At 41.4% G+C, this 27,508-nt stretch overlaps 1 protein-coding gene across 2 annotated transcripts; it reads right to left on the bottom strand.

Moving 5' to 3' along the window:
* Window positions 1-1,454: 1,454 nt before the first annotated feature.
* Window positions 1,455-27,371, bottom strand: LOC106908444 (zinc finger protein 609-like). 2 transcript variants are annotated; one of them, XM_014974540.2, is made up of 10 exons: window positions 27,004-27,371; window positions 24,740-24,876; window positions 22,967-23,810; window positions 13,809-14,037; window positions 10,849-10,936; window positions 8,104-10,246; window positions 6,312-6,687; window positions 5,670-6,008; window positions 4,534-4,612; window positions 1,455-2,085 (listed from the first exon to the last, which is right to left on the bottom strand). In XM_014974540.2, the coding sequence occupies exons 3-9, from the start codon at window positions 23,690-23,692 to the stop codon at window positions 4,539-4,541; spliced, it is 3,975 nt and encodes a 1,324-aa protein (XP_014830026.2). In that variant the 5' UTR covers window positions 23,693-23,810; window positions 24,740-24,876; window positions 27,004-27,371; the 3' UTR covers window positions 1,455-2,085; window positions 4,534-4,538. The 2 variants fall into 2 exon arrangements, with proteins under 2 accessions (XP_014830026.2, XP_014830029.2); XM_014974543.2 differs by having other exon boundaries at window positions 1,455-1,736.
* Window positions 27,372-27,508: the final 137 nt, after the last annotated feature.

Raw genomic sequence — 27,508 nt, 5'->3', positions numbered from 1 at the left:
AAATCAGCAACCATATAAAGCTTGTCAGCAGAACAAGCATGAAATGCTCTAAACTGTCCCAGTAGATGCTGCACTGACTTTGGTCTTTATGTGACCAACCATGAACAGATGATGTGATGTCTGATCACTACTGCAATTTTCTCAGAAATTAAATGTTGATTTTCATCAGCTGTAAACCAAATTAGCAGAAACCAGTTTTTGAAATACATCAGTGTTGGAAAATAGGATTCAGCCTCTAAGTTTTTGCTCAGATTGTAATTCACAGAATAATCTACACCTACCTGTCTTTCTCAAACTGTGGTCACGGGACCACTAGTGGTCGGTGGGCGCCCCCTGCTGGTTTTTAAGGTACATGTTTATTTTGTTTGACATGAGCTCAAAGTGAGACCCATACCAAAGGATTGCATATAAAAATGATGGATAAGTGACTTGAGACCTGGTCACTCAAAAGAAAAGCTGAACATACCAACAACGCCAGGCTAACTTATATGATCAAAGGAATTCATGATGGCAGGAATGTTTTAGTTTCTTGGGCTAAGTTGCAGAACTTTTGTTATTAGAACACTATTCTGATACATAACATGCTGCAATGAGTGCAGTATGATGGGGACAAGGCAGTGAGTTGCACTGCAGATATTATCAAACTTTAAAAAGTTACGTTGCTTTGTGTTAATAAATTACTGTTATTAGTCTTAACTTTTATCATCTAATTGATCCTACAGTATTCCAGTAAGATGCATTTGAAACATTCGGAGCCTTCGCTGGAGGAAACTCACACTGTCCTTCCATGCAGATATTAGTGTGGGTTGATTGTTTCAGTCTTGACTGTTTAACTTGTAGCAGACATTTTGTTTAAAAAAAAAATTAAAAACACTCACAAACCAGGCAGTTATAATTGCTGAAAAAAAAAATAGCTGCAACTTTATTTTTAAGGAAGCCAGATTGAAGCTGGGGACACAGTATACAACTATAGGCGAAGATTTTGAAGACAAGGCGTTCTCACAGATGGGTTGTTTGTCCCCGACTGAAAGCCTGGGAATCCGACTGAACAACTGGACCAGCAGAGGGATCACACACCACAGGATGCTTCAGACCAACTACAGCCAACTGAGCGCATCAAATTCTCATGGGAGTCCAGTCTTAAATATCTGAGAAATTTTGTCAGGATTGTAATTAGTTTGGTTGTAGTTTTAATGAAGTCCACCACATTTATGTTCATTCTATTGTAGTTAAAAAGAAAAAAAAAAGTCATGACCAGACTGGTCAAATATGCCTGAAAAAATTCAAACATATTTGACTGATCAGGTCAGTTTCCCTTCATCTCACACCAACATTTCTGTTGTGATTGGCTGTGCAGCAGGTCCACATTAGCACTGCAGTGTCACAGAATCAGGCATCGAAACGGCGTCTTAAGGTACCGCCGTTCTGGTGAAAGAAATGACGCCGAGCTCAAGCAGCTTTCCAACAGCTACAAGTTTAATATCAGATCAACAACAGTAGAAAAACAGAGGCTAACAGACAAAAAGAAGAGTAAGAAATTCAACATCATCCAACAGACTCTTTAAAATAATTCCTCTGTACAATATTTACACACACATGCACACACTCGCACACACTACATTACATTTACACACGTCTCCTCAGCCAGCCTCTGGATGTCCTCAGTGAGTCCTTTTTTTCCATGATGCATCCAGGTGAAGAAGTGATGATGGCGTTCTGAGTGGGGAGTGAGAGGTCTTTGACATGTATGAGGATGAGAAGAAAACATGAACCAGTGAGACGACAGAACAATGCCGACCGCCCATCATACCATCTCCAGTCACGCTTCACCATCAGCGTGTCTCTGTTTCCGCCTGCCAGCTCCACAGCATCCCCTGTCTGAGAACCACAGCCTGTGCTATTAGGTCAGTGTGGAGGTGGCGAACCACCCAGAACGAGGAGAACCGTTTTGGTCCGGTCCAGCAGTGAGTCTGCTGAAAGTTCAGGGGTGGATGTCGAACATGAAGTGATGTCACAACAGAAAGATGCTTTCGTGTGATTCATTCACTTGACTAGGATGGGTGGAGTTCAGCCAATCAAAACTACCTGCAGAGTTAGCATAAAAAAACCGCATGAATAGAAATGAACACCAAAAAGTCTAATTTCAAAGAGTTATTGGTTTCTGAGGATCTCAGGTTTTCATTAGTCATTTCTATGATTGTCAAAAGAGTTTTGATTAATCATTACAACAATAAAATCTATAATGGTTTTTACAAAACCCAAAAAGAAATTCTCAGAAATGAGACTTTCATTTCTATGGGTTTCTATGGGTTTAGTTTTTCTGTTTTTAAAAGAGCATTATTTGCATTTGTGGGCCTTTGACGGCAGTGACAAAAAACCCACAACCTGTTACTAAAATAGACTGAAATGGATTTTGAAAATATTTTATCACCACTTTATTATGTCTTTTTATATTTATTGCAATGAATACAAAATTGCTCATCTGGATTTTCTAGCAGTTAAATTGTTGGTTCCCCTCTGATGATGGCTTGAACCCCACAGTGGCCTTGCGCTGGCCTCCTGTCTGTAAAATCATCTTTTGTAGACGTGTCAGCATTTTTCCTCATACCTGTTTTAGTACTTTGTTCTTTGAAAAGGCTCAAAATCAATGTCTACTTTTCATTGGTTCATTTTCAGTAAAAATTATTCATCATTACTTCTGCCAGTTTCCAGATATTTTAGTGACCATTAACTGAGGAAACCAACAACGTAGTCCAGGTCTTTCTGATCAGGTCATCACCTGAACAGAGTGATGACCTGACGAGTCTCCACTAGGGATGCTCCCGATCAGGTTTTTTGCTGCCGTTTCCGATACCGATCACCAATGAGGCCGATCTCTGCCGATCACCTGGATTGACTGTTAATTTTTTTGCTTTAGGTATAAATGCTACTTTGTTATCTGACAAAATTTAAAAATTATCTGGCAATAAATTCACATAATTCAGGCATAAAACATGCAAAATACTTGTAGGTACAATACAGCAGCTATTCAGTCAAAAGGACAACTGAAAAACCTGCAGTAAGTAAAATAATATTTAATAGTAAGTCTCTCAGTACTATAAATTATACATGAGTCAAATAAATCTGCCTATATCAAATAATGTCAAGTAAAAAAGGAAACATTCACTCAAAGTCAAATGCAGGTTGCATCAAAATAAACGATCCTTCCTGATAGCTTGGCTAGTTGATTAATGCTGATTCTGATTGGTTGTTTCTGAACGAGCAGAGTAATTCTGCACATCACAGGAGGAGGCAGAGGAGATCGATTATTTTTCAGGGATTATCTGTCTTGTGTTGGGACGGCGAAAGTTTTTAATACATATCTAAAATCTTTTCTTTTTTTAAGTTACGTGCTGCAGCTTTAAGCAGAGGTTCGGTGTGAGAGTTCACTGCAGGTGGAGCAGAAACGGCGCTACATCTGTGAAATATTACTTACTACCAGTAGCGCGTAGTGGCGGTTCAACAAAGAGAACAGAACCAGCATCTTACACCGCTATCTCGAAGACTTAAATTATTTTTCAGGTTATTTGTTTAGCTTTCTGACCGTGATGCTAATCTGCTTTACCGGCTGCTCCGGATGTCCTGTTTTCCTGCGTTGAGCCTTGATGTAGTCAAACTCCGTCAAGTGCTTGTTTTTTAAATGTCACATTAGATTCGTCGTGTTGATGCATTTTGACGTGCTTCACCCCCACCGCAACACCCAAACATTCCCGTTCACTCTCAGCATTATAGTTCCACACCACATTGCTTAGGATTTACTGCTGTGCGCTTGCAGCAGTGTGAAGGAAAGAGGAGATCAGCTGCACACAGGCTGCAAATGAGATACAGGTGATCGGCAACAAGAGACCATGATCGGCGATCACTGATCATACACTTTTTCACGGAAATCGGCCGATTATGATCGGTGGCCATTCGATCGGCACACCTCTAGTCTCCACCATCAACTCTGAAATGGATTTCAGTACTCCACCATTCAGGGCCTAGAAGACTAATAATATTTAAATTTTTATAATTTTACAGACAAGAAGCCAGTGCAGTGATTTAGGAATAAATCAAAATACCAGAGAAAACCTGCAAAGAGTTGTTCAGTTATTACAAAAAAGGGGTTGACTGGAGTAATGTCAGTAAAGATTATTCCGCTGATAGCCAAGACATTTGTAGCATGCCATTTTAATAAAATATATATAAACTAGAAAAAAATTGCATTTGCTGCAAAAAAAAAAAGAAGAAAAAAAAAAAGGATATCACGAGGTAAAAAAGCAGACCTGCAATTCTGCACTTTAGATAACCAATTCCTGTCTATAGGATACAACTATAATATGCGAAACAAAATGTGAAATGAACCTGCAGTTTATAGGGAGTTTCAGAAACTCTGATTCTTTTGCCTCACAAAGACGGATGAATGGAATCAGTTACAGAAGACTGCCACAGGCTGTGTTTCTGCTGCTGTGTGAATAAAATCAGGAATCTTAGGGAGGCCGGTTTGGATCTCACCAGTTTCACCTCCGTGGAGGGGGGTACATGGATGGGGCCGACGCTTGCTGACTTGCAACAATGGCTGAAGAGGAGAGACCTGCAAGGAAATACCAGACATCATAAACGTTCAGCATCAAACTCCTGAGCCAGTCACTGAGGAAAGGTGAAGACGCCTGCAAATGGCTCCAATAAACCTGAGAGTCAATGTCTGGTGACGTAACAAAATGCTCTCAGGTGGAGGTAACCTTTAACCTCTTCCCTGAAGTTATAATGGGAAGAAATCTCTGAACGCCCTTACCACAGGGATAACTGGCTTGTGGCGGCCAAGCGTTCATAGCGACGTCGCTTTTTGATCCTTCGATGTCGGCTCTTTCTATCATTGTGAAGCAGAATTCACCAAGTGTTGGATTGTTCACCCACTAATGGGGAACATGAGCTGGGATTAGACCGTCGTGAGACAGGTTAGTCTTACCCTACTGATAATGTGTTGTTGCAATAGTAATCATGCTCAGTAGAATTCTTTCAGGAACTGTACTAACCATCTGTCTTCATGTCACAGGGTATTTATAGTAATTAGAATGTTCAAATATTGTATTTATTATGCTGGAAAAATAGCTGAGCAGTATAACATCTGTCCTGCAGTCTGAATGGACCAATTCCAATATTTTCACCCCCCCCAAAAAAAAATCCAATCTGTGCCTCTTCCAAATGTGAACTAATCCTGAAACGCATCCATTAGTTCTCAAAGCGTCTGCAGTCTGAACGCTCATGTCACATTTTACCAGACCTTTACATCATTGATGTGAGACATGGATCATAATTCTGTGCCAGAAGTCAAACGGTAGATCTGGATGTAAACAATAGCTGAAAATTATGAATAAGCATATCTATGCATGGATTTATGGATATGGAGGACCGTGTATGTTTTACTAAGGGGCAGATGAGAGATTTGAACATATTTTAACTTCCTTGACTTTCAAAGAGGAAATGGTTCCTATCAACAGATTTTTAAGGTGTAAAAGTCTTGAACAAGAAGGTCTGCAAAGCATCAGGAGAAGAAAATCTCCCCCATTAGAAAGTAAGTTAAAAACTTGATTATCAGGTTGTTTTGCGTTTTGACACATTCGTACTGTGTGGCAGCATGCGGATCTCACCCGCAGCATAGGACAGGTCATACTGTCCTGACAGCAGAGGGTATCCCAGGTGATGATGGGGAGGAATGACTCGATGAGAAGGAGAAGATCGAGGCCGAGCGCCCTCTCTCTCACGTTCCCTGTCCCGTTCCCAGTCTCGTTCCTGCACCGTTTTGTTGTCTTGAACGGAGGGCGATTTGCTTTTGTAATGGCTGGCATGCTGCTGCAGCAGATCCAGAGCTTTGGCCTCACTGGGCGGCTTCACAGTTGGACTTGACCTGGAGGGTTTCTCCCCGTCTTCCCCTCCTGCCACTTTCCCTCCATATGAAGAAAAAGGGTAACCGGCCTGCAGGTATGAAGCTGAGGACAAAGTAAGCAAATTGCCACTGTGAGGCTGCTTTCCAACTACAGTAGGGAGAACAAGTATTTCATCAACTTCATAAAATAATGGCCAAAGTAATTTTTTATTTTTATTTTTATTTTTTGGCAAAAAAAAAAAACAAAGTTCCCACCTCAGAAAAAAAAAAATCACTTTTGGCAAGAACTGATTTTGTGTTCTATTTTTATTATATTTTTCAGAAACAAGTTAGAGGGTGAAAAACGAAAACAGTGCCAAAACGACGCCCCGTTATTCAGATAACTAACATGAACCATGAACATTACCTGGGTAGTTCTGCATCATGACTGCAGGCATGCCTCTGTAGCCGGGGTGGCTGGGATCAAAGCCCTGGCTGTAGCCATAAGGTCCCTGCATGTAGGACATGTAGCCCTGATGCTGGGCCAGCGGGGAGGTGAACTGCATGTGGGGGACGCGGACCTCCTTCCCTCCACCTTGGTGCTCCTCTGGGGGCAGTGGGATTCTGCCCTCCATTCCTTCTTTCACCTCTTCCTTCTGAAGGCTCTCCTTTACCCGCGGCTTGTCCTCCTTGGCCTTCCTGTCTCGCTCCTTCTCATCTTTCCACCTTTCTTCTTCTTGCTGTCTTGCAGCTTCTGAGTATTTACTGGGATACATATAGGGCCACAGGCGAGAGTCTGGCTCCTGGGAACAAGAAGAAAACTTGAGAAAAGTACAGTTTTTTTGACAGTTGTATAAAGAACTGTCACAGACTAAACCAGCAGTTTCAGAACCATGTTTCAGGTGGGTTTAATTGTGAATTTAAACACTTTTTGTGGAACATTGATATTGAAGTTTGTGTATCAAACATAATTGACCTCTATTACTATACATGGTGCAGGTGTATTGGGTTAAAGGAGATATAATCTACACTGCTGAACGACATCAAAATATCATGCTACTTTTGTTGTGATGTCACAAAGTCTCACTTTATTTTTAGTCCATACTTTATACTCACCTGATGAAAGATCAATCAACAAGTGCCCCCAAATGGTTACTGCGGGTTTAGGGCTAGCCATACCCACGAAGGTCAGAACCTATTGCTGAATGAGCTTCACAATATGCTAATTTCAATTAATTAATGACAAAGATCTTAACATGTTTAAAATTTGCGATTTTTAAAAATATACATAGGTTCCAGCCACCACTTATGTATTTTCACGTTTCTGTTACATCAATAAATTTGACCCACAAGAATCACCAGCAAACATTATAGTGATGGATGATGAAGTCACTTCTCTTGGTTCATTTTTGCTTCAAAAAAGCAATCAGATGGAACGCTGGAAAAGACTGCTGTTCTGTTCATGTTGTGCTAAAAGGAGTTAGCCTATCAGAGAAGCTATTCTGACCTAAAACAATATCTTAATGCTAAACATGTAGCAGCAGCACAGACTTCCCAACACTAATGTCAGCATTAACAGTCACATTTCTACAGGATTTGTTCCATGAATGATCAAGAGTTACTAAAATATTTGAAACCTGAATGGCTAGACTAGCACTTCGCAGCAATCTGATGGTTGAAGAACCTAAATAACAGATTAATAATAATAATACATATATTTGTTGTTGAGCTCATATTCTACTCTATTTAAACCAATAATTCAGTGGTAAAAAGGGTTTTTGATTTGAAAATGTTCTGTTGACAAATTGTTTCAATCAAAATGCGACTAATTACAGACTCTGCAATTAATTTGATTGAAAATTCTGATAAAATTCCACTATTAATATTTATAATGGTATGTTATATGTGAATCTATAATTAACTTCAAGACATGACCTGTTCTGACATATGGGATGTTCTTAAAAATAACATTAACTTAATACTCTGTGACTGTGGTTATGCATCCAGTGAGGAACCATCAGTGATGTCAATTTCAAAGTTGCCAAACGATTAGAATGAAACAGAGTTTCCCACAGCATTAAGGAAACCTGCAGTTATTAAAATTAAATTATATAATTGTTACATTGCATTATATAAACAAGTACTGGAGCCTAACTTATACAGTATTTCCTGAAACCTTCTTATAAAGCTCAGAACATAAATGTGCAGAAATGCATTACCTGTCTGTACCACATGGTAGAGTCCACACCTGTTGATCTGCCCAGTTCTATCCCTGGTTTGGCCTCTTCTTTCCCATGGTGACTCGTTTCATGAAGTTTCATCTTCAGCCCTTCAGCCTGGGTGCTGGGGATCTTCATCTCCTCTCCTTTAGCCATAATGACAGACTTGGCATGTTCTGAAGCTGCTGCAGGATCTTTAGACTTGGCCGGGGTGATCAATCCTTTAGACCCCAGGTCTGTGAGGCCGGGGGCGCCAGAGACTGAAGGGGGACCTGAGGTCTTCTGCTTCCACTCATCTTTACCAAAAGAGTCACGGTCTTTGCTTTCCAGCTTCTTGTCAGATTGCCGCTGCCTCTCCTCGTATTGCTGACGGTAAGCAGGGTTAGAAGCCAGCAGGTGGTTATGGTAGGCAGGATCAGAGGCATAGGAGTAGGGGGCCACATAGTACTGGTTGTAATACAGAGGTTGGGAGTACATATTGGAGCGCGGTTGGATGACTGATGGCTGCTGAGGACCCAGTTCTGCCTTCCTCTCCTCCGGAGGCTCCACCTTAAGTTTGCCCTCCTCTGCCACCTCCAAGTCTTCTTCCTTCTTCACCTTCATCTGTGTTGCCTCCATATGAGCAGTTGCTCCTGGTACTGCTCCTGGGCTGGGGTTTGGGTAGCTTGGCGAGTAGTAGGAGTCATAGTTGGGGTAGTATGGCGACTCCTTACTGGGAGCCTGAGAAGGGAACAGTGTTTTTTTGGCACCTTCACGCGGCCCCTGATCAGGATCTGATTTGACCTTCACGCCCTCGGCCTTCCCTTCTCCATCTTCGCCTGCATCAGAGATGTCAGAGTAAGCGGGGCTGCTGGTCTTCACAGACACATTGTCAGCACCGTTCTGGTTCTGGTGCAATGGTGTTGCTAAGCCAGCCTCTATCCTGCTTGCGACGCCAATGGACGGACTTGGAGCATTGTCGGAGAAACTGTAGACCTTGTCAGCCTCAGCTTTGATGCTTGCCAAACGGCTCTGGTGAGCTTCCATGCATCCATTTAGCAAACTATCTGTTGTCTCAGAGTATGGACTTTTTCCCTCCTCCAGCCGCCCTATCTTGTTCATTGCTGCAGGACTATCCTCCTCCTTCCAACTGTCCCTCTTCTTCTTGTCTTTCTTTTTCTTGTCTTTCCCAAGGGTGGGGCTGCAGGAAGGGTCCGAGAGTGAAGAGGGTTTCGTTTGGCTGATTTTCACCTGGGGGCTGCTGGGTACAGACTGTACTACTGAGCTCAATGCAGGAGACGATGCCTGGGGAGAGTATGATGACGCAACCCCAAGGGGCAATGGTCGGCCCATCTTCGCACTTTTTTGACTTGATTTATCAAGTTTGCTGTTGACTGACATTCTTCTGGCCTTTCTGTCATCCACTCCATCATTGCTGGCTTCATCGGTTAAACATCCTCCCTCCTCACCACCGTCGGTGGCCTCAGGCTCCCCATCCCCTGCCTTCTTTTTTCCCTTCAATGACTGCTTTCCTGACGAGGGAGAAGGGGCATCAAAGCCCCGTCCTTTGGGAGTATTGGAGCGGGCAGGAGAGAACGCAGCACCATTACAGGAAGTTGGGTCATGCTGGACGACAGAGTCATCCCCATATTCACTGTCCCCATCCTGGTCTAGTCGTACATCATGGTCATTATGGGCGCGAGCCTGGTGGTACTTCAGCCCGTTAATGTGTTTGTATTTCTTGTTGCAGTTGGGATGGGGGCAGTCGATAAGTATAGGAGAAGGACAAGTCCGCTCCAGTTGTGGGGGGGCCAGAGCTTCTGTTTTCCCAACAGGTAACAGGGTCCCCACAACAGAAGAGTTGGTTTTCATGCGCTTTGAAGCTTTAGAGTCCTCAGAGCTGGAGGTAGGTTCCATGTCAGACACAGGTTTAGTTTTCCTCTTGGCAGAGGAGGGGCTGGCCTTTGCATCTTCACCACAACCCACCACCACACCCCGGCGCCCTTTGCTGGTTGCAGCAGCTCCATGAGTCTTGCTCCCACTGCCTTTACTGTCTGATGAGTTGCTGTTGTCATTCAAAGGCGTGTTGGTGCTGGGTCGCATCCTTTTCCCCCGCCCACGGCCACTTCGCATCTCCATGTCACTGGTGGGGGACTCACAAAACCTGTAGGCAAACAGTAAAAGCATTTAGACTCCATTCTCTATCATGTGTGGCCAACCTTCTCTGTACTTTATAAAGTTCAGTCTATACTCCCATCTAAACCTCTCTCATTTGCAGTTTAATGTAAAGTCATAGTAAAAAGCCATTATCAGGATTTCTTCACGTTTCACCAACTCAAAAAACAATGTTCTTAAAAATTTTTGTGTGACAGAAAAGTCCAGCAAGAACCAAAAAAAAAAAAATTTAATATAAGGTATGAGATTAAACGGTACTGCCACAACAAAATCTAAGACCTGTGATCAGACTATTTTTGGCCAACCTACATTTTTTAGTAAATTTAACACTTTTTAAGAGTGTGCGTACACCATGTGTTACACTATGTAATTTTGACGATGTGATCTAGGAAATACCTTCTTCTTTACTTTCTGAAACAAACTTTCTGATTAAATAAAAACTTAATGAGCCCAAACTTGATCCTACCCCTAGAAGATCTGGGTAGTCAGAAACTGTTAGTTTTCTAAATTGATCACCGCGGAAGACAACATGCATCTCCCAATTCAGTAAGCTGCTAACCAGTGAACTGTAACTGGAATGTGTTAACATACCTCGGTGGGGCCCAGTCGTGTCTTGTGCAGTCCAAAAGGGTCCCAACATATGTTTTGTTCCTCCAGGTGACATTAACCACAAGCATCCCTGCAGAATGGAGAACACAGTAACTAAACTATCACAATGAAATTAATGCATACAGTTTAAAGACTAATGCTATGACTTGTTTTAATTGTTTAAAAAAATGAGGAAGAAAATTACTTAAGTATGTATCTTTTATAAAAAATATTTTTTATACATATTTGTTGAAACTGTCACTATGTTGTGACAATTTTATATGAGACAAATAAGCTACAAAAATAAAAAACGAGCTTCTCTGCCTTCTCCCAGTGCTATCTAGAAAACAACCAATCAGGGCCAGGAGGCAGAATGGCGCGATGCCTGGAGTACGGCAGCCTTTCTCCTCCTGGAGCTGCTGGTTCAAAGCGAACGCCGGGAAGAGCGCTGGAGTATTTATACAAACTGAACACGGCGGGTGGCTGAGTAGTTGATGGTTATAGTGTAAGTGTAGCTTTACGGACGAACTGCACAATAAATTTCATATCATCCCGGTCTCAACAAACAAGTGGCGGAAATCATCAAGGCGGTACATGGCTCAGCAGGGCCGAGCTCAAATCGTGACACCGGCAGCTACCGTAGCACTTCCGGTGGCAGGTTCCATTAGGTGTCACGGGTGCCACTGACTTCGGCTGACTTTGGCACCTGCCAAGGCCTGCCGCGACCTCATACTGGCACTTCCGGTGACATGTGCCATTAGATGTCACGGGTGCCACTGGCTTTGGCACCTGCCAAGGCCTGCCGTGACCTCATACTGGCACTTGTGGTGACACGTCCCATTAGGTGTCACGGGTGCCACTGGCTTCGGCACTAGGTGTTGAGAATTTGTTTTGGGTTTAATCAGAATTATTATTTAGGATATTATAATTTAATAAGTATTTGAGTTGCAGTTATTTCATAGATTTAGTTAGCATTTGATAGTATCTGGTTCAAAATGGACTACTTGTAGACCTTTAACAGAATGGACTACATATCCCATGATGCTTTAGAACTAGTAGAAAAAGAACTTGAACTCAGACGTTAACTGAATTCCTACACTCTGTCGTAGATCATCGTGTATGATTCGTACATCCTATTTATTCACTAAAGTTCATCTGAATAATCCAGACGACTCCTTTCGTCTTTGAATTATTTGAATACACAACAGGTGTCACAAGGTGCCATTGGCTTCGGCACTTTTGCAACAGCTGATTCTGGCTTCCACTAGAGCTGCCATTAGGTGTCCAGAGTTTTTCATAGCCGTCACAACTGCTGCCGCTGTTATGGAGGATGGCAATGCCAGTTTTTGTAATACGTGTTATCTATATTGCCTGTTTATAAATTTTTTTTTTCAATGGTAATTGTATTGTTTAATTGTCCATTTAACACCTTTAATATTTTTGACAGAATTTAATTGATTTAATTTAAATTGATTAAATTAAATCAATTAATTTAATTTTAATTAATTAAATTAATTAAAACTGTTTAACAGGCATTTTCGGAAAATTATTATTAGTTTCCAAAAAAAACTCTGAAAGTTATAGTGGATGCCTGGTCTATTACTTTCTTGGGAACTTGTGCACTGTCATGGAACCATGCTGAACATAATGTCACTCTGGAATTGTCAGCTCTGACATACTTTGGCCACTGAGTAGTGGCACCTAGTGGTAGCTATTATCAGCTGTCCACCGGTGTTTTTTTAAATGATGAATTCACTCATATTAAATCTGACACAGAAGCTGCGGCATATGGAGCTGCGCACATGTAGGCTGTAGCCCTACATGGGCAAACCCATGTGGGCCCACCATGGAAACAGCAGACAAACCCATATTGGACCCATGTAGTCTGCCCTCCTTTTCCCATATGGGGCCCACCTAGATATGCTGGCTAGGATGGTGACTTATGTTGATCTCAACTTTGAAACATTGAACTTTAACCTCTATTCTCAACCTAATCAGCCCGGTTTCACGTGAAAACCTGTTCAATGTGAACACTGTTTCCACCGGGTAATTTAAGTTGTGATATTGAGTACGTGGTCATAAAAATCTATCATTGCACGGACATGTCCGGCAGACGTCCGCAAACTCAAGGCAGCTGTCACCGGAAGTGCTTTGGCAGCCCCTGGCAGATGCAGAGCAAGTGGCACCCGTAATAGCTAGTGCCGAAGTCATTGGCACCCGTGACACCTAATGGCACCTGTCACCGGAAGTGTCAGTATGATGTCACGGCAGCCCTTGGCAGGTGCCATGGCCAGTGGCACCTACGACACCTGTTGTATATTCGACTAATTCACAGATGAAAGGAGTCGACTGGATTACTTTAGTGGATAAAAAGGATGAACGAATGATACATGATAATATACGACAAAGTGTAGGAACTCAGCTAACATATAGGGCCACTGGGGAAAAAAATTAAAAAGTTCTGACTTTAATCACAGAATTCTGAGAAAAGTCAAAATTCTGAATTTTGACTTTTTTCTCAGAATTCTGTAGTAATATCTTTACAACTACAGTGCCATCTTTAGATATTCACAGTACAATTATTATGTAAAGTATTATACCAGAAACTAGAGACACAGCAAATTCTGGTTTTCTTATAGATCTGACCTTCCTGTTCTAATTTCTTTAAAAGAACACAACACAAACATTTATCATAGAAGGAGCAGTTGTGAATCCAACAGAAAATACAGGAATTACAATATTATCCACAGTTATGTATCCCATGATCTATCCTTCTACCCTGTACCTGATTTTCATACTTAAAATGGTGCATCAGTGTAAGTGCTGCTGGGTGATGCACTTCTACACCAAAAAATGGTGGAAGTCTTCATTTTGTGTTATTTAATGAACAACTCCACATGATTAATCTCTATAAAGACAGCTACTGACAGAGTCAGTTGTTTAATTCGTGTTAGGTTGCTCACCATCTTCTGTCTCCTGCCACACAATTCCTTCCAGGTTAACGCTGGTGCCAGGCTCACAGGGCCCCAGACATTCTGGTTCAGTGGCCAGAGATGCTTCTGCTGTGTTCACTGCAACAGAGCGCGTGCGAACCATGATTTGCTCACAAGAGGACGAGATGTCGCTGCTATTAGCAGGAGGACCAAGGAGGTGAACAGGAGGAGGAGCACAGGTGGAAAAGGGAGATTCCATCTGGAGAAAGAAGCGGACAGAGAAGCCCTGCTGTCAGTCACATTCACAAGCTGTTGGGTTTCAGGCCAAGAAACTCTGTCATTCCCCGTGTTCTGCAGATACGTAACCAGACTTCTTTAAAAAAAAAAATAAATAAATAAAAAAAAGATTTATATACACATCACTAATGTGATTACTGCTGGAAAAATTAGAGTATAAATAATACACCACAAGTCCCATCTTGTTCCTCAACACTCATGTAATTTTTTAGCTACAAACAAATGCAGATCCACTGCTACTGTCCTGTTCCGATGAAATATAATGTAAAATGTCTGTGGAACCATCTTTCTGTTAAAATTGTTTTATTATATGTAGAGCCACGACTTTTTTTTTTTTTTTTACAAAGAGGGTACGAAGAGGTTAATTTTTGCTTCAAAAAACGATCTGAAGAAACACTGGAAAAGATTGTTCTGTTCATGTTGTGCTAAAAGGAGTTAGCCTATCAGAGAAGCTATTCTTTTTTTTATTTTATTTTTAATTTCGTTTTGATCAAAGTATTATTTTTTACATAAACCACAAAAAACACCGACAAAGAGACACACAACAGAAATCCCTCCTACTCCACCATTTCCCTCATATACTGGATCTACTACCCCAACATGTATCCACCTTGTATGCATACATCAGTCGATGCAAAGCACAGGTTTGAGCATAAATGAAAGAGACAAATATTTGACCTGTACACAAATTTATCTGCTGAAATTTTTTCTACGCAAGATATAAATGGCTGCCAGATATCAAATAATTTGTTTACAGATCCCCTAACAGTATACCTGATCTTCTTCAAATGAATGTAAGACATAACTTCTCTTAACCAGTGTCCATATACTGGAGGATGTGGATCCTTCCATCGAAGAAGAATGAGTCTCAGTAGAAAGAACTGCTAACACAGTCCTCTGATGTTTGCTGAAGGAAGCCCCTGCTGGAGCCACCCCAAAGAGAGAGATGAGTGGTGATACATGAACAGTTTGTCCAAATATTCCTGAAAAGGTATCAAAGATGCCTTGCCAGTATCCGTGTAACTTTGGACAAGTCCAGAATGTGTGCAAAAGTGTGGCTGAAGATTGTTTACAACGATCACACGTTGGATCCAAGTCCCTTTTGAATTTTCACAATCTGTCCTTAGACCAATGTAAACGATGTACTACCCTGAATTGAACTTTAACATGTTTCAGACATATTGAGGACAAATATATATTTTGAATAATTATTTTGCCAAAGTGTGTCTGATATGGATTCCTCCAAGTCCATCTCCCACTTGCACTTCAAAGAATCTCAATTGGCATCAATGTATGATCTGAGCAAAGATTATTCTTTATTATTATTCTTTATTATTATTCTAGAGTTTATACTCTACTCATAGAGCGTTTTGTTACAGACTTACACATCAGAATCTCATCTATAAGAGAAGTTGGAGGACGTAGAGGAAAACATCCAGAGTTCGACATTACAAAATGTCTCAATTGTAAATACCTGAAAAACTGTGACTTGTGGATGTCAAATTTCTGTGTTAGCTGTTCAAATGAGGCAAACTTATTGTCTATACAAAGATCATTTAGAGAAGTTATTCCCTTTAAACCCCAAGCATTGAAAGTAGAGTCCATTAGTGAGGGAGCAAACATGTGATTATTTGATACTGGAGTAGACAATAATAATTATGTACTTTTAAACAACCTCCTGCACTGATTCCAGATTTTTATTGTGTGAGTTAATACCGGATTAGAAGTATAAGTTGAGACTGGTTGATTGAACGGTAACTGGGAGCAGAGTATAGCAGAGAGAAAGCTAGATGTACTTAAATTCCTCTCTAAGGTCACCCAAGTAGGAACAGGATTGTCCTCTCTCAACCAGTACAGTAAGGCTCTAGCGTTAGCTGCCCAGTAGTAATATAAGTTGGGGAGTGACAAACCACCAAGACCATGGGGTAGCTGTAGCATCTTACTGCCTATCTGTGGATGTTTTTTATTCCAAATAAATGACGACAACTCACTATTTAAATTGGTCAAAAAAAGTCCTGGTGAGGAAAACTGGCACGCTCTGAAATAGATAAAGTAGTTTGGGCAGTATTGCCATTTTGATCACGCTGATTCTACCCCCCAGGGATAGAGGCAGGGATGCCCATGTAGCGATGTCCTTCCTAAGGTTCGCCAGGAGAGGCAGATAGTTTGCTGTATAGAGATCTTTGTGACTGTGAGTAAACCAAATACCAAGGTATTTAAATTTGACAGAGCTGATTTTGAAAGGGACTGGACCCATATCCTGCTCTTCTATTGGGGTCACAGGCATCAATTCACTTTTTTGAAGGTTAACCTTATAGCCAGATATGTTTCCAAACTTTTGAAGTAAAATAAGTAACTCGGGAATATTAGACAAGGGATCTGAAATATAAAGAAGTGCATCATCAGCGTATAAGGAAACTTTATGTTCAGTGCCAAACCGATTGATACCTTTAATTTCTGGGCTATTCCGCAAAGTCACTGCGAGTGGTTCAATTGCGATTGCAAATAAGAGTGGCGAGAGTGGGCACCCCTGCCTCGTACCACGTTTCAATTCAAAATAACTGGATAGATTACCGTTGGTGCGTACTGCTGCCATTGGCAAGATATACATCAACTTCACCCATGAAACAAATTTAGAACCGAAATTAAACATCTCAAAGATCTTAAAGAGATAGTTCCCAGGGTTCCCCCCGGAAAACTTGCTAAGCCTGGTGGTCGGGGCGTTGAGGCGGTCCACCATGTTATTGTATTAAAAGATGTTAAGTTGACAGGAAATGTAAAAGCATTATTGTGTAATTATATGTTACGGGGAAACATCTCCAGTGAAATGCTATTTAAACCCACAACTAGTCTAAAAACAACAAATTTTCACTTCAGTGAAATTTAATTTAATCCAAATTAAGTCAGCGGCTCCATCAGGCCCCCAAGGGCTTCAAGGGCCCCATAAACACTAACATTTTAAAACAGACCACAGATACATAAATGTAACACTAGTTTATTGAGATTATCAATCCTGTTAAATTTGATTAAATTGTTTAGGATACATAAGTTGAAACACTTTAAATTGTTTAACATTTAGATGCAAGATTTTAAGGAGCTGGCAAGTTTACTTTGTAAAACTTCAAAGAACAATATTCATAGGTAGCAGTGTTGTGGTACTCGAAGTTGGTCTTGGTCTCGAGACCGGTCTTAAGACCATTTTTTGATGGTCTTGGTCTCATCTCGGACTCGACCACATTTGGTCTCGGTCTTGTCTCGGTCTCGGGCTCTGAGGACTCGGCATTTTATTTCAAGACCAGTCGAGACCGCAACTGTGAAAATATCACTAAACGTACAGCATAACTGTCCAGTTTATTTGTTAACATCTTTGTTTTCAGTGGTTCAAAACGCACCGATTAAAATCCAAGCAACTACATGTTTCTGTTACTCCTCCAGCACATGTGCAGTGGTTTTCTCTCAGCGGCAGAAAATGTTTGTCTAATCATCAGTAATATAATAGCGCTGCAAAAATAGTAAGAAATCCGATGGCCACAGCTAACTCAACATCGCTTTGCTTTCACAGACGGTGTGGACAACGTCTAACTTTTTTCGTCACTTAGAAAAGTAGCTCAAAGAAGGTAAGCTCCGTTGACATGATGTTAGCAAAGCTAGCTGTACAGAGACACATAAGCATTGTGATGAAAAAAAGTCACTCACTGCCTGAATTATTGTGCGGAGGTGTTGACTGACTTGTCGCATATATGGGACAACACTATGTCCAAAAGTCTGCAATATAGTGATGCGACATTCAGAAACAGTCGATTCTTCTCCACGGCTCTATACTTATTAGATAGGACTGGAGTGTCACTCTCTGAGAGCCGTTGTTCTATCAGATTACCATATGCTGTCAGAATAGCAAACATGCAGTGAGTACCATGCCTGCGCATGCGCATTAAGAAGTCCGACCGTCAGAGGAGTTGTCAGTTCACCATACGCAGCAAGTTATGACGAAAATAAGTCATTAAATTGTTTTCAATGATAACTATATAGATATACACGTGTTGTCATGGTTTCAAAGTGTATTTAAAGCAGGATCTGGCTGCAGCTGGAGTCAACTACAACACACACCCGTGTAAAACTCACCTAACCGCTAAGTCAGGATGCCATACAACTGTTAATAACAAAGTGTATGATGATCTACGTCATGATTCTATGTTGCTAGCATACATGCAGCGAGTACCATGCCAGCGCATGCGCCTTAAGAAGTCCGACCGTCAGTGCAGTTGTCAGTATACGCAACAAGTTATGACGAAAATAAGTCATTAAATTGTTTATAATATGACATAATATGATAACTAGATATACATGCGTTGTTGTGGTTTCAAAGTGTATTTAAAGCAGGTCTGGCTGCAGCTGGATGCCATACAACTGTTAATAACCAAGTGTATGATGATCTACGTCATTATTCTATGTTGCTGATTAAATAAAATCATATGGTAATGACAGCGCATGTCTGAGCTAAGTGTACGACTATCTGACAACGTATGCTGATCTGACAGAACACCGTGAGTTCGTGCAAACCGTATGACGATCTGACCTGACAGAACACCCGTTCTTTGTTCTTGTAATGCTCTGTGTACACTGCATCATTATTTAATTTAATTATGTACGTTGATATTTAATTAACAAATAACTAAAACACAAGAACAAAAGAGCACGCAGAGCATGCACAATGCTCTATGATTGTTTTCGTTCAAAGTGGCAGCTGTAAATTCTGCCATGGTGTCAGACTACCTGGCTTCATGTACTAGGATAGAGAGTGAAAACAGTCACGATGAGCGCCTTCTGTTTGGTTACTTCTTGCTTGTTGCTCCTTGGTCAGTGTTCATAATTGAGCGTTATTTACAGTCAGGGCATTGCCTCAATTGCTATGTTTAATGGTGCAGACAGTGGTGGTTTCTTACATGAGCAATATGGGCAAATGCCCAGGGTGTTATGTTTTTAGGGTGGCACGAGACCATCACACATTGTAGCACAGAAATTGAATATTTAATATTGGTAAAATGTATTAAGTATTTAATATCTATGTGTTCTTATGGGTATATGGATCTTTCAGATTATTTTGAAAAGCAATTTTGATCATATTTTACATTTTATTGTGTCATGTAGCTGGTCTTGACTTGGTCTCGGACCCTAAAAGTCTTGGTCTTGTCTTGGTCTCGATACACTCTGGTCTTGGTCTTGTCTTGGTCTCGGGTTAGGTGGTCTTGAACACAACACTGATAGGTAGATTGTTTTGTTACCATAGCAACAATCTGATGCTGTGAGTTTAATCTTTGAATTTACAAATACAAATTAGTAAACTGCGATTATAATTTATTGCATTTTAGGCTGGCCAATTAAACTACTCCCTTCTCCCATATTTCACTAAATCTAACACAGAAGCTGTTAGAGGTGCTGGTGATTTTAGCAGCTAGACGGCCCCTTAGTCAAAATCTGCTCAAGGCCTCATACAGCCTTGGACCGGCTATAAATCCGCTGCACTGTGCAGAGATGCGCAACAAACGGGAGATTTAATTGAATGCTGCTAAGATGGCTTCAGTAGCTCTTTCATTTTGTGTCTGTTTAGTTTTTAATCGTCACAGAAACTGTTCTGGTTGGTCGAGTTTATGGGACGAGTTTCTCAGGTCTCCGTGGGCCGCGCGCATTAACTCTAAGTAGACAACGCATTTGATATGGTTTGATGCATCGTGTAACCGGAAAAATAATACTAAAAAAATAAAAAATAAAAGAACATAAATTCAATGTGATGCGTGACTCCGAGGAGAGCACGAAAGCTCCTCACCAGGCTGAACCTGCATGATGAGGTTAGCGCTGCTCATTATCCACAAACACTCTGGCCAACCGGGACCACAGACATAAACTTTACAGGGAAGACAGACACAGAGCCACACGCTGGGCAGCGTGTTGAGATGTAAACGCCGCATATAATTGTTCGTTCATAAAGATAAATCATTCTCACCGCTCCACAACGCACACCTCTGAATTCGCTACAAGTTATTCCTGCGGTTCACATTGAGCTGCGCAACCAGAGCTAACGCGGCGGGCTTTAAACTCTTCCCTAGAGTTCTCCAAAGGATCACAATTCCTCACAGAAAGTTGATGTAAACATCCATACATGTCAGCCTGTGTCCAGTTTGAGTGAAAGGAGGCGGCAGCCCGCGATCCCGCTGAGGTAAAGCAGCGGCAGCGCAGAGGCACCAGCTGTGTGATTGGTCCGCGCACTGTCAGCTATAAACCTATCTATTATAAACCTAAACTTTAGGAATAAATCTGCTCTGCTAGTGAAATGCTAAGAGCAACAGAGACGCTGCAGCCCGGCTTTAAAAAAAAAAAAAAAAATTATTTATTTATTTATTATTATTATTTTCCTAGAAACGTAAACAAGCAACAATTGTGACACTTTTATGGGTCACATTATAGACTCAAGAAATTGTAACAGCAGCTGCGCAGGGGGCGGGAGTGCCCACTCTAATTTTTTGTCATTGGGCCCAAGATTCCTTGCAGCGCCCCTGATCAGATGTGATGATGATCGGTGCCTCCTTAAAGCGAACAGGGCCGCGGCTCCGGGCCCGATGTAATATTTCCACACAGTCTTGATAATAGTGCAGCTTAGCGACAATAACCCACGACTTATTGCCTGACTTGTTCCCACCTCGAGTGCGATGGGCTCGGTCAATCAGTGGTGCTTTATCCATCTTTAGCACCTCCACTAGGAGTTTAGCCACAGCTGCTAAGTGGAGTTTAGCAGTCATAGATCTATCCATTGGAGCTGGATTCTGGCGTCTCGGGAACCCCAATGATCCGCACAGTGCACCTTCTCATGCGCCCTTCCATATAGTCACTTTTTTCTTGGAGCCCATTCACTTCTTCTTTCAGTTCCATCACGGTGGTGCGTAGAGTAACAATCTCATCAGACCAGGTTGATAAACTATCTTCTACCTCTTTGACGCTTTGTTTAACTTGGTCCAGGTCAGCATGAATAGCATTGTGCCGTTAACCACTTCCGCTCTCACCGCTTGTGGCTCTCCTTTAGTAAAGGTGAACTCTTCAGCCTCTTATTTCCGATTTAATCACAGCTGAGATATCGGATTTTATAGTGGCAAGAATGTCAGACTTCAAGGAGAGTGCGTCCGCCTCGCCGGGGGAGGGAGAAGGAGGTGCTGAGCTTCCGGCTTTAGCTGTAGTCTGCTCCGAGGCGGTATCGGGCCTGGCAGCCACAGAGCTTGAATGTTTGTATTTCTTCAAGTTTGTCGCCATTCTTCTACTCTTCCAGGTTAGAATCACTCAGGGGTCGAGACCAGACAGACCAAATGCTCAAAACAGCAAGGATATTTAGTAGAAAACCATATACAGAAAGAAATTGGAGCGGGAGCCCAAGCGAAGCACGTCTTACTCCTCTTCCGCCATCTTGAACCCCCCTCAGAGAAGCTATTCTAGCCTAAAATAGTATCTCAATGCTAAACATGTAGCAGCAGCAAAGACGTCCCCAATGCTAACATCAGTGTCAGTCAAGAAGTTCTAGGAATGTTCAGGCGTTGCTGGAACACTGGAAAGCTGAACATGCATAATAGAATTTTGCACCAATCTGACAGTTGAAGAACCTAAATAACAGATTAAAAACAATAAATATCTTTGATTTTGAGCTAATAAATTATATATATATTCATTCAATAACTTAGTAGCAAAATGGGGTTTTGAACTGAAAATGTTACTTATGTTGATATATGGCTACAATTAATTTAATTATACATTTTAAGAGTCCCCCTCTAAAGATGAGGACACTTTTTAGATGAAATATAAAAACTGCAGCATAATTTAGTGAAGAGAGCAACATTATGCAGAAACAAATATAAATTTGAAGGGAAAAACTTATTTCATGGGCTAAAATCCTATAACAGTCTCCATGCAACTTTTTTACTTATGATACGATACCAATATTGCAGCTTTGAGTATTGGCCAATACCGATATCGACCCAATACAATATCAGCACAAATCATTATTACTTATTTTGTAGTGTGAAATCTTAAAATTGTGATATTCAAACAAAAGTTATATTCAAACAGGGAACAATAGTCAATGACAACAACTGACACATTTATCATTAGCTAACAGGAAATGCTGGGGCAGACTAAATGCTGGGGAGGACTAAATGCTGGAGCGGCATGCTTTTATCAGCATGCCTACCTGAGATCCCAGATGTAGGCCTATATAATTTAATACTTGTATTTTGTCTAATATTGGACAAATGTCCGATATCAATATTGGATTGGGACAACATAAAGCTATTGTAAAGCAGAAGATAGAGCACATCAGTACTAAAGTCTTTCCACTGGAGTTCAGAGAATAGACTTTAAATACTGTTAGTTTATAAATCACTAAGCGGCTTAGCACCACAATACATTAAAGATCTGCTGTTATCGTATCAACCTTCCAGACCTCTCAGGTCTTCTGCTTCTGGTTCTGCTCTGCATCCCCATAACCAGAAACAAACATGAAGAAGTAGCATTCAGCTTCTATGCACCACAATCTGGAACAAACTTCCAGAAAACTGCAAAAGCATTCCGTTACCATACAGGGCAGTGCCCATACAGTACAGAGTTGGTTGTGCCCATACAGGGCACAACTAATTTATTGCTTAAGTTGATGTTTTCTGTTGCAATAGCTCAGAGAAACAGGGCAATAACCTGACCGGCAGACTATGTTAATATTGAGCAAATTCAGTCATCTGCTCTCTATTAACATTTTGCTCCCCAAACAAAATGTAAGCAGTTTAGATACCAAAAACCACTTCATGTCTATTTGACAATATTACAACAGTTCCATAGGAAGAAACAGAACGTTGCATTACCTTCTCACTACTGACAACTTTCTTCAGATTCCGGCAGTCTGCGTCGTCTACCTCCTCCTGCTCCGTCATTATGGTAACAGCCTGGCCAATCCCTGCAGAGTCCAGAGCCAGGTTCCCAAACTGGTCCACAGGGTTTAACTCTGGGTTTAGTTGATTCTCGAAGGAGCTGTTACGAGGGGCTCCAAGAGGCAGAACAGCAACAACAGACTCCTTCTCAGTGTTGACCATTCTTGTCGCTACAGCTTCTATTTTCTCCTTTTTAGTTTTTCCGCATGCCACATCTTTGTCCTTTTTTACAGCAGGGGGAATACGAGAGGCTTTACCAGACTTATCAGTCCCCTTAGTTAGGGTAGAGTTAGTGTTCTGGGGTGCCATGTCTCCCTGGGCCCTGCTTTGAGCCTCCTTCTTAGTTCCATCTGGAGTCTTTCCACTTTCTTTGGAGTTTTTACTGCGCTTTGATTTGGACTTGCCATCTTTGCTCTGCATGGCAGCAACAGGACTGACAAACTTTATGTTGTCAGGTAAAGCAGCTACAGCACCTGGAGGGGCAGCCATGGCCCCTCCTTCCTTACTGCTTGACATCTCTAACTTGTCCTTCTCTAAATCAGCATCCAGGTCAATGATCAGATTTCCAACACCAATATCCCACTCGTCAGCACTGTCGTAAGTGTCCACCGCATTGGAGTCCACACCTTTCCCACCTGCAGGGCTGCTGCTGAGGGACATCTTAGTTCAAGCGTCCCAGAGGGCCACAGGGGGCCGCGGGGGGGCGTGCTCCCTACAGCAGTGCACCTGCTCAGGGCTGCAGCCTGTGTCTCCTCCAAATTGTTTCCCACATCGCCTCCTGTAAAAGAACAAAAATCACAGATTGGAGGTTGCCATTTAACGTGATCAACTAATTCAGCACTTCTCACCCACAGACTAGAATATTATATGGTGATGAATGGAAGGAAAGATTCCTCTGAGTATTAATATACAGTCTCCCCTGGACACTTTGTGGTTTGGCAGTTTTCACAGAAAAGAAAAACTTTTGAATATTTCAGCCCTGGTAAAGATAAAATCTGCTTATACACTATGCGCCTTTTAGCAGTTTTTTTACACCACTTAGCCAGGACAAAAACACATCAATAGATTGAAAGCAACACGATATATCGGCATCGTAAGTAAAGGCTGGGGTATACACTGGGGTAAACCCTGCATCCATCAGGCAGGGTGAAATATTTCAAGTCCTCTCCTGGTGAAGCTCCTCCATGGATTTTGCTCGACAGTCCTGTCAGGTCTGCAGTTATTCATGGAGGATTGTAAGAAGGATTCAGTTTTAGTTACAAATGGAGTGACAAATATCAGACGCATTGTTTTCTTGTGTAAGCATCATTTTCAGATGGCACAGAATGTTTGTGTATTATAATTTCATTCTATTGTCTGAGTTTAGTCCATTTCACTAAACTAAAAGGTGTTGAAGTGAGGCGCCGGGCAGTGTTAGTGGATAGGAGGCATCAGGGGAGCATCATGAAGAGTCAGATTTATAATGCATCATAACTTTCCAGATCATAACTCAATTGAGTTAACTAAAAACTCTCACCCAGTTTGAGTTTAGGTAACTTGTTTTTCATTATTATAAACTAGCAGCAACTATTTACCGTGTTACACCAGGCAAATAGTTTCCAGAATGCTTTGATAAAGATTATTTCTCAGAAACCAGGAGGAGTCATGTAAAAACATCTCGACTTGTTTCAGTCTCATCAGGTTCATAAACACTCAGGGAACAGATACCTTGACCTGAAGAGACAGGGGCTGACCCATCTCAGACCTCAGATGAGCACCTCCTTGGAAAGCTCCAATCTGCTGTTCATCCTCAGATCAGAATTAATGACCGCATCGTCCGCCTGCTTCAAAAAGCCCCTTTCCACCTGGAAAAAGCAGAAAGCAGTCACAAACTAATTCTGGGATTGTCTCTCTTTGCGTTTCATATTATCCGTTTGGTTTCAGACAGTCACTCTATTATGAGGCGGCATATGGATAGTTGCCTTTAGTGGTTTTTCATCCGGACTGTTGAAATTTTTATATAAATGTCACAAAAGATGTACCCAACAAGACGTCAAAACACAATTTGATCAAATATTACATTAATGTCTCGGTGAGAAAAAGGCCTAAAACCAACGTATAATAATATATGGACCTGTATTATCATTGTTCTATATACAACATTACTGTGATTGGAGTGACTAATTAGCAGCCTGACATAATAAGAATGTGTGAACACTGCACACAAGTATCTGAAGTGGACACAGACGTTAAACCAAGTTGAACATTTAAAATAGTTTATAAAAGAAAAAAAAAACATTTAAAATAGTAATAGTCAAAATGGCTATTACTGATAGACTGATGTAAAACATTTCTGCGTGCTATTTGATTCTGTGCCATCCTCAGTGCTGTGAGTGCAGTGTGTTCACAGCCTGTGTGTGGGTACTCAGTTATAGCTCTGCCTGAGGAGATGAAGAAGGTGAAGAGGTGGCTCCTAGGATGTGTGGGGTCATCTCAATGTTATATAGCCCTTGTAAAGGGGTCGCTTGAGTTTTCCTCATCAGGTCCTTCTTTTCTTAATCCCTCCTGTTTCATGTAAAATCAACGGATCCCCACATTTATTTGCACTAATTCATAATTGTCAATTTATTGTAAAATTTCTGCAAAATCAGTCAAAAATATATTTATTTATGTGCTATACTGCGTTGAAAAACACAGTTGAAGATTAGTGCTGAGGTTTTGGTCAGACAATCATGTAATAAAATTCGATTGGTTTGATATTTCAGCTGATGCTTCATTTGTCCGACTAATAAGTGACACTTATTCTAACCACTAAAGAGAAAGAGAGACAGAGAGAGATATGAATATCGTGGTAATGTGCAATCACAGCATTATTAAAGTCAGAGATAGAATGTCTGTGGCATGAGCATTATGTCATTCACAACAGTGGCAATCTTTGAATACTGGAATATTATTTTCTATGCGGATTGAACTCATATCATTGGTATATCGAAACTGTGGAAATTAGGGGTAATGTAAATGAAACATTGTCATCACGCAGCGTTGAGAAAAGCAGCCTAGTTCCCGTTAGCCTGGTGCAGCTAAGTAGCTGCTGCTGACGCGTCGGCCCCACATATTTACCGCATGTTACCACAAAGCTAACGAGTTTGAAACGTGACCTTAGAGAGGATTTATTACAACCACGTTAGCGTCAATCACACATAAACAACTAAGATCGACTGTCTAGTACAGAGTCATGCGAACGTGTTCGTCAGAATTTCTGCTGCTAATACAAGGCCCAATCATGGCCCACTACAGGGTTAACGGCATCCATTATCGGACGCAGCATATTCAGATAGACTGACAGAATTTCCGTAACGACTGTCAGGTTTGACAAAAAAATACCCTGCGCCTGGTAGATGGATCATGCTTTCAAGATGTAAAACTACATGTGATTCCATGAGATCAGTGTTGCACACAAGGGTAGTATTCAAGTTAATGTAAATTGTTGTTTGTTGTGTATGATCATAAAACCAAAGTAATAAATATAATTTACGGACAAATGACTGTAAAGTGTAAGCTGTTTTAGACTTTATATTCCTTAGATTAATTAAAGAGCAGTCGTACTTTAGATAAGGACTCTCTAAACCAAAGAACATGATACATTGGAAGCTTGTCATGACACATTGGCAACAGTAAGCAATTCGAGCTTACTGATGCCAAGACTACTTTCTCAATCAAACAACAACACGAGTTACATGTCCACCTAAATACCTGCAGCGATTAATGAATAACTGAGCTGGAGTTAGAGGTGCAAGTAGGGTCAAAAGAAACAAGCGGGTCACAGGAAAACGTGTCCGATGACGGAATCCTGTCCCTTAGCTTCCAGGTCTCCAGACAAAGACAGCAGCTAGCCTGCTGAGCTAACTCCGGGGATACCAGCCTAGCATTCTCTAAAGGACAAAACTAAAGTTCCTCTAACAGAGACAGCGCAGTCTTACATTACCACTTACCAAGTTAAGGATCCCTTTCCAGTAAATATTCATGTACACTTCACAGGTTGGTTTACTTCCAGAAATGATAATCAAGACAAGTTGCCCCAATGTTTAACTGAGGAGTCAACGTGCTCCCAGTTCAATGGACAGCAGCCATCACAGTCATATCCCGGAGAACGCTTCAAAACACCAGGGAACAGTCACAGTCAGTACTGCGGACTGAACGGAAACAGAACAAACAGCAACAATTCCATGACCAGATGGGATAATCCAGAGATTCCAGGTCCAGGTATCCCAGTTAACAGTCAATGTAGACAGGAACACACCAGTAGCACTACGGAGCTAAATGGCTGTTGGCTACAACGCAACCAAACCCCGGAACAGTGGATCAGAGAAATGAGTGGAGCCGGAGTGACTGGATCAGTGGACTTGGAGTCAGTTATGCAGCTCTCTCACATCGACCTGAAATGCATTTAAAATACATTCAGTACTTATTTTGTTATTCCGTTTAGTGGCGTTTTCT

This window comes from Poecilia mexicana, unplaced genomic scaffold (assembly GCF_051168715.1).
Source record: "Poecilia mexicana isolate PSO_F unplaced genomic scaffold, ASM5116871v1 scaffold_6, whole genome shotgun sequence".
Taxonomy (NCBI): Eukaryota; Metazoa; Chordata; class Actinopteri; order Cyprinodontiformes; family Poeciliidae; genus Poecilia; species Poecilia mexicana.
This window is presented reverse-complemented; position numbering and strand designations above follow the sequence as displayed.

Coding starts and splice junctions, on each gene's coding strand:
- LOC106908444 (XM_014974540.2), bottom strand. CDS start 23,692: ATGTCCCTCAGCAGCAGCCCTGCAGGTGGGAAAGGTGTGGACTCCAAT. Junction 6,688..8,103: donor CTACCATGTGGTACAGACAG/GTAATGCATTTC, acceptor TCTTGTTCCCAG/GAGCCAGACTCTCGCCTGTG. Junction 4,613..5,669: donor TGACCTGTCCTATGCTGCGG/GTGAGATCCGCA, acceptor ATTTCCTTGCAG/GTCTCTCCTCTTCAGCCATT.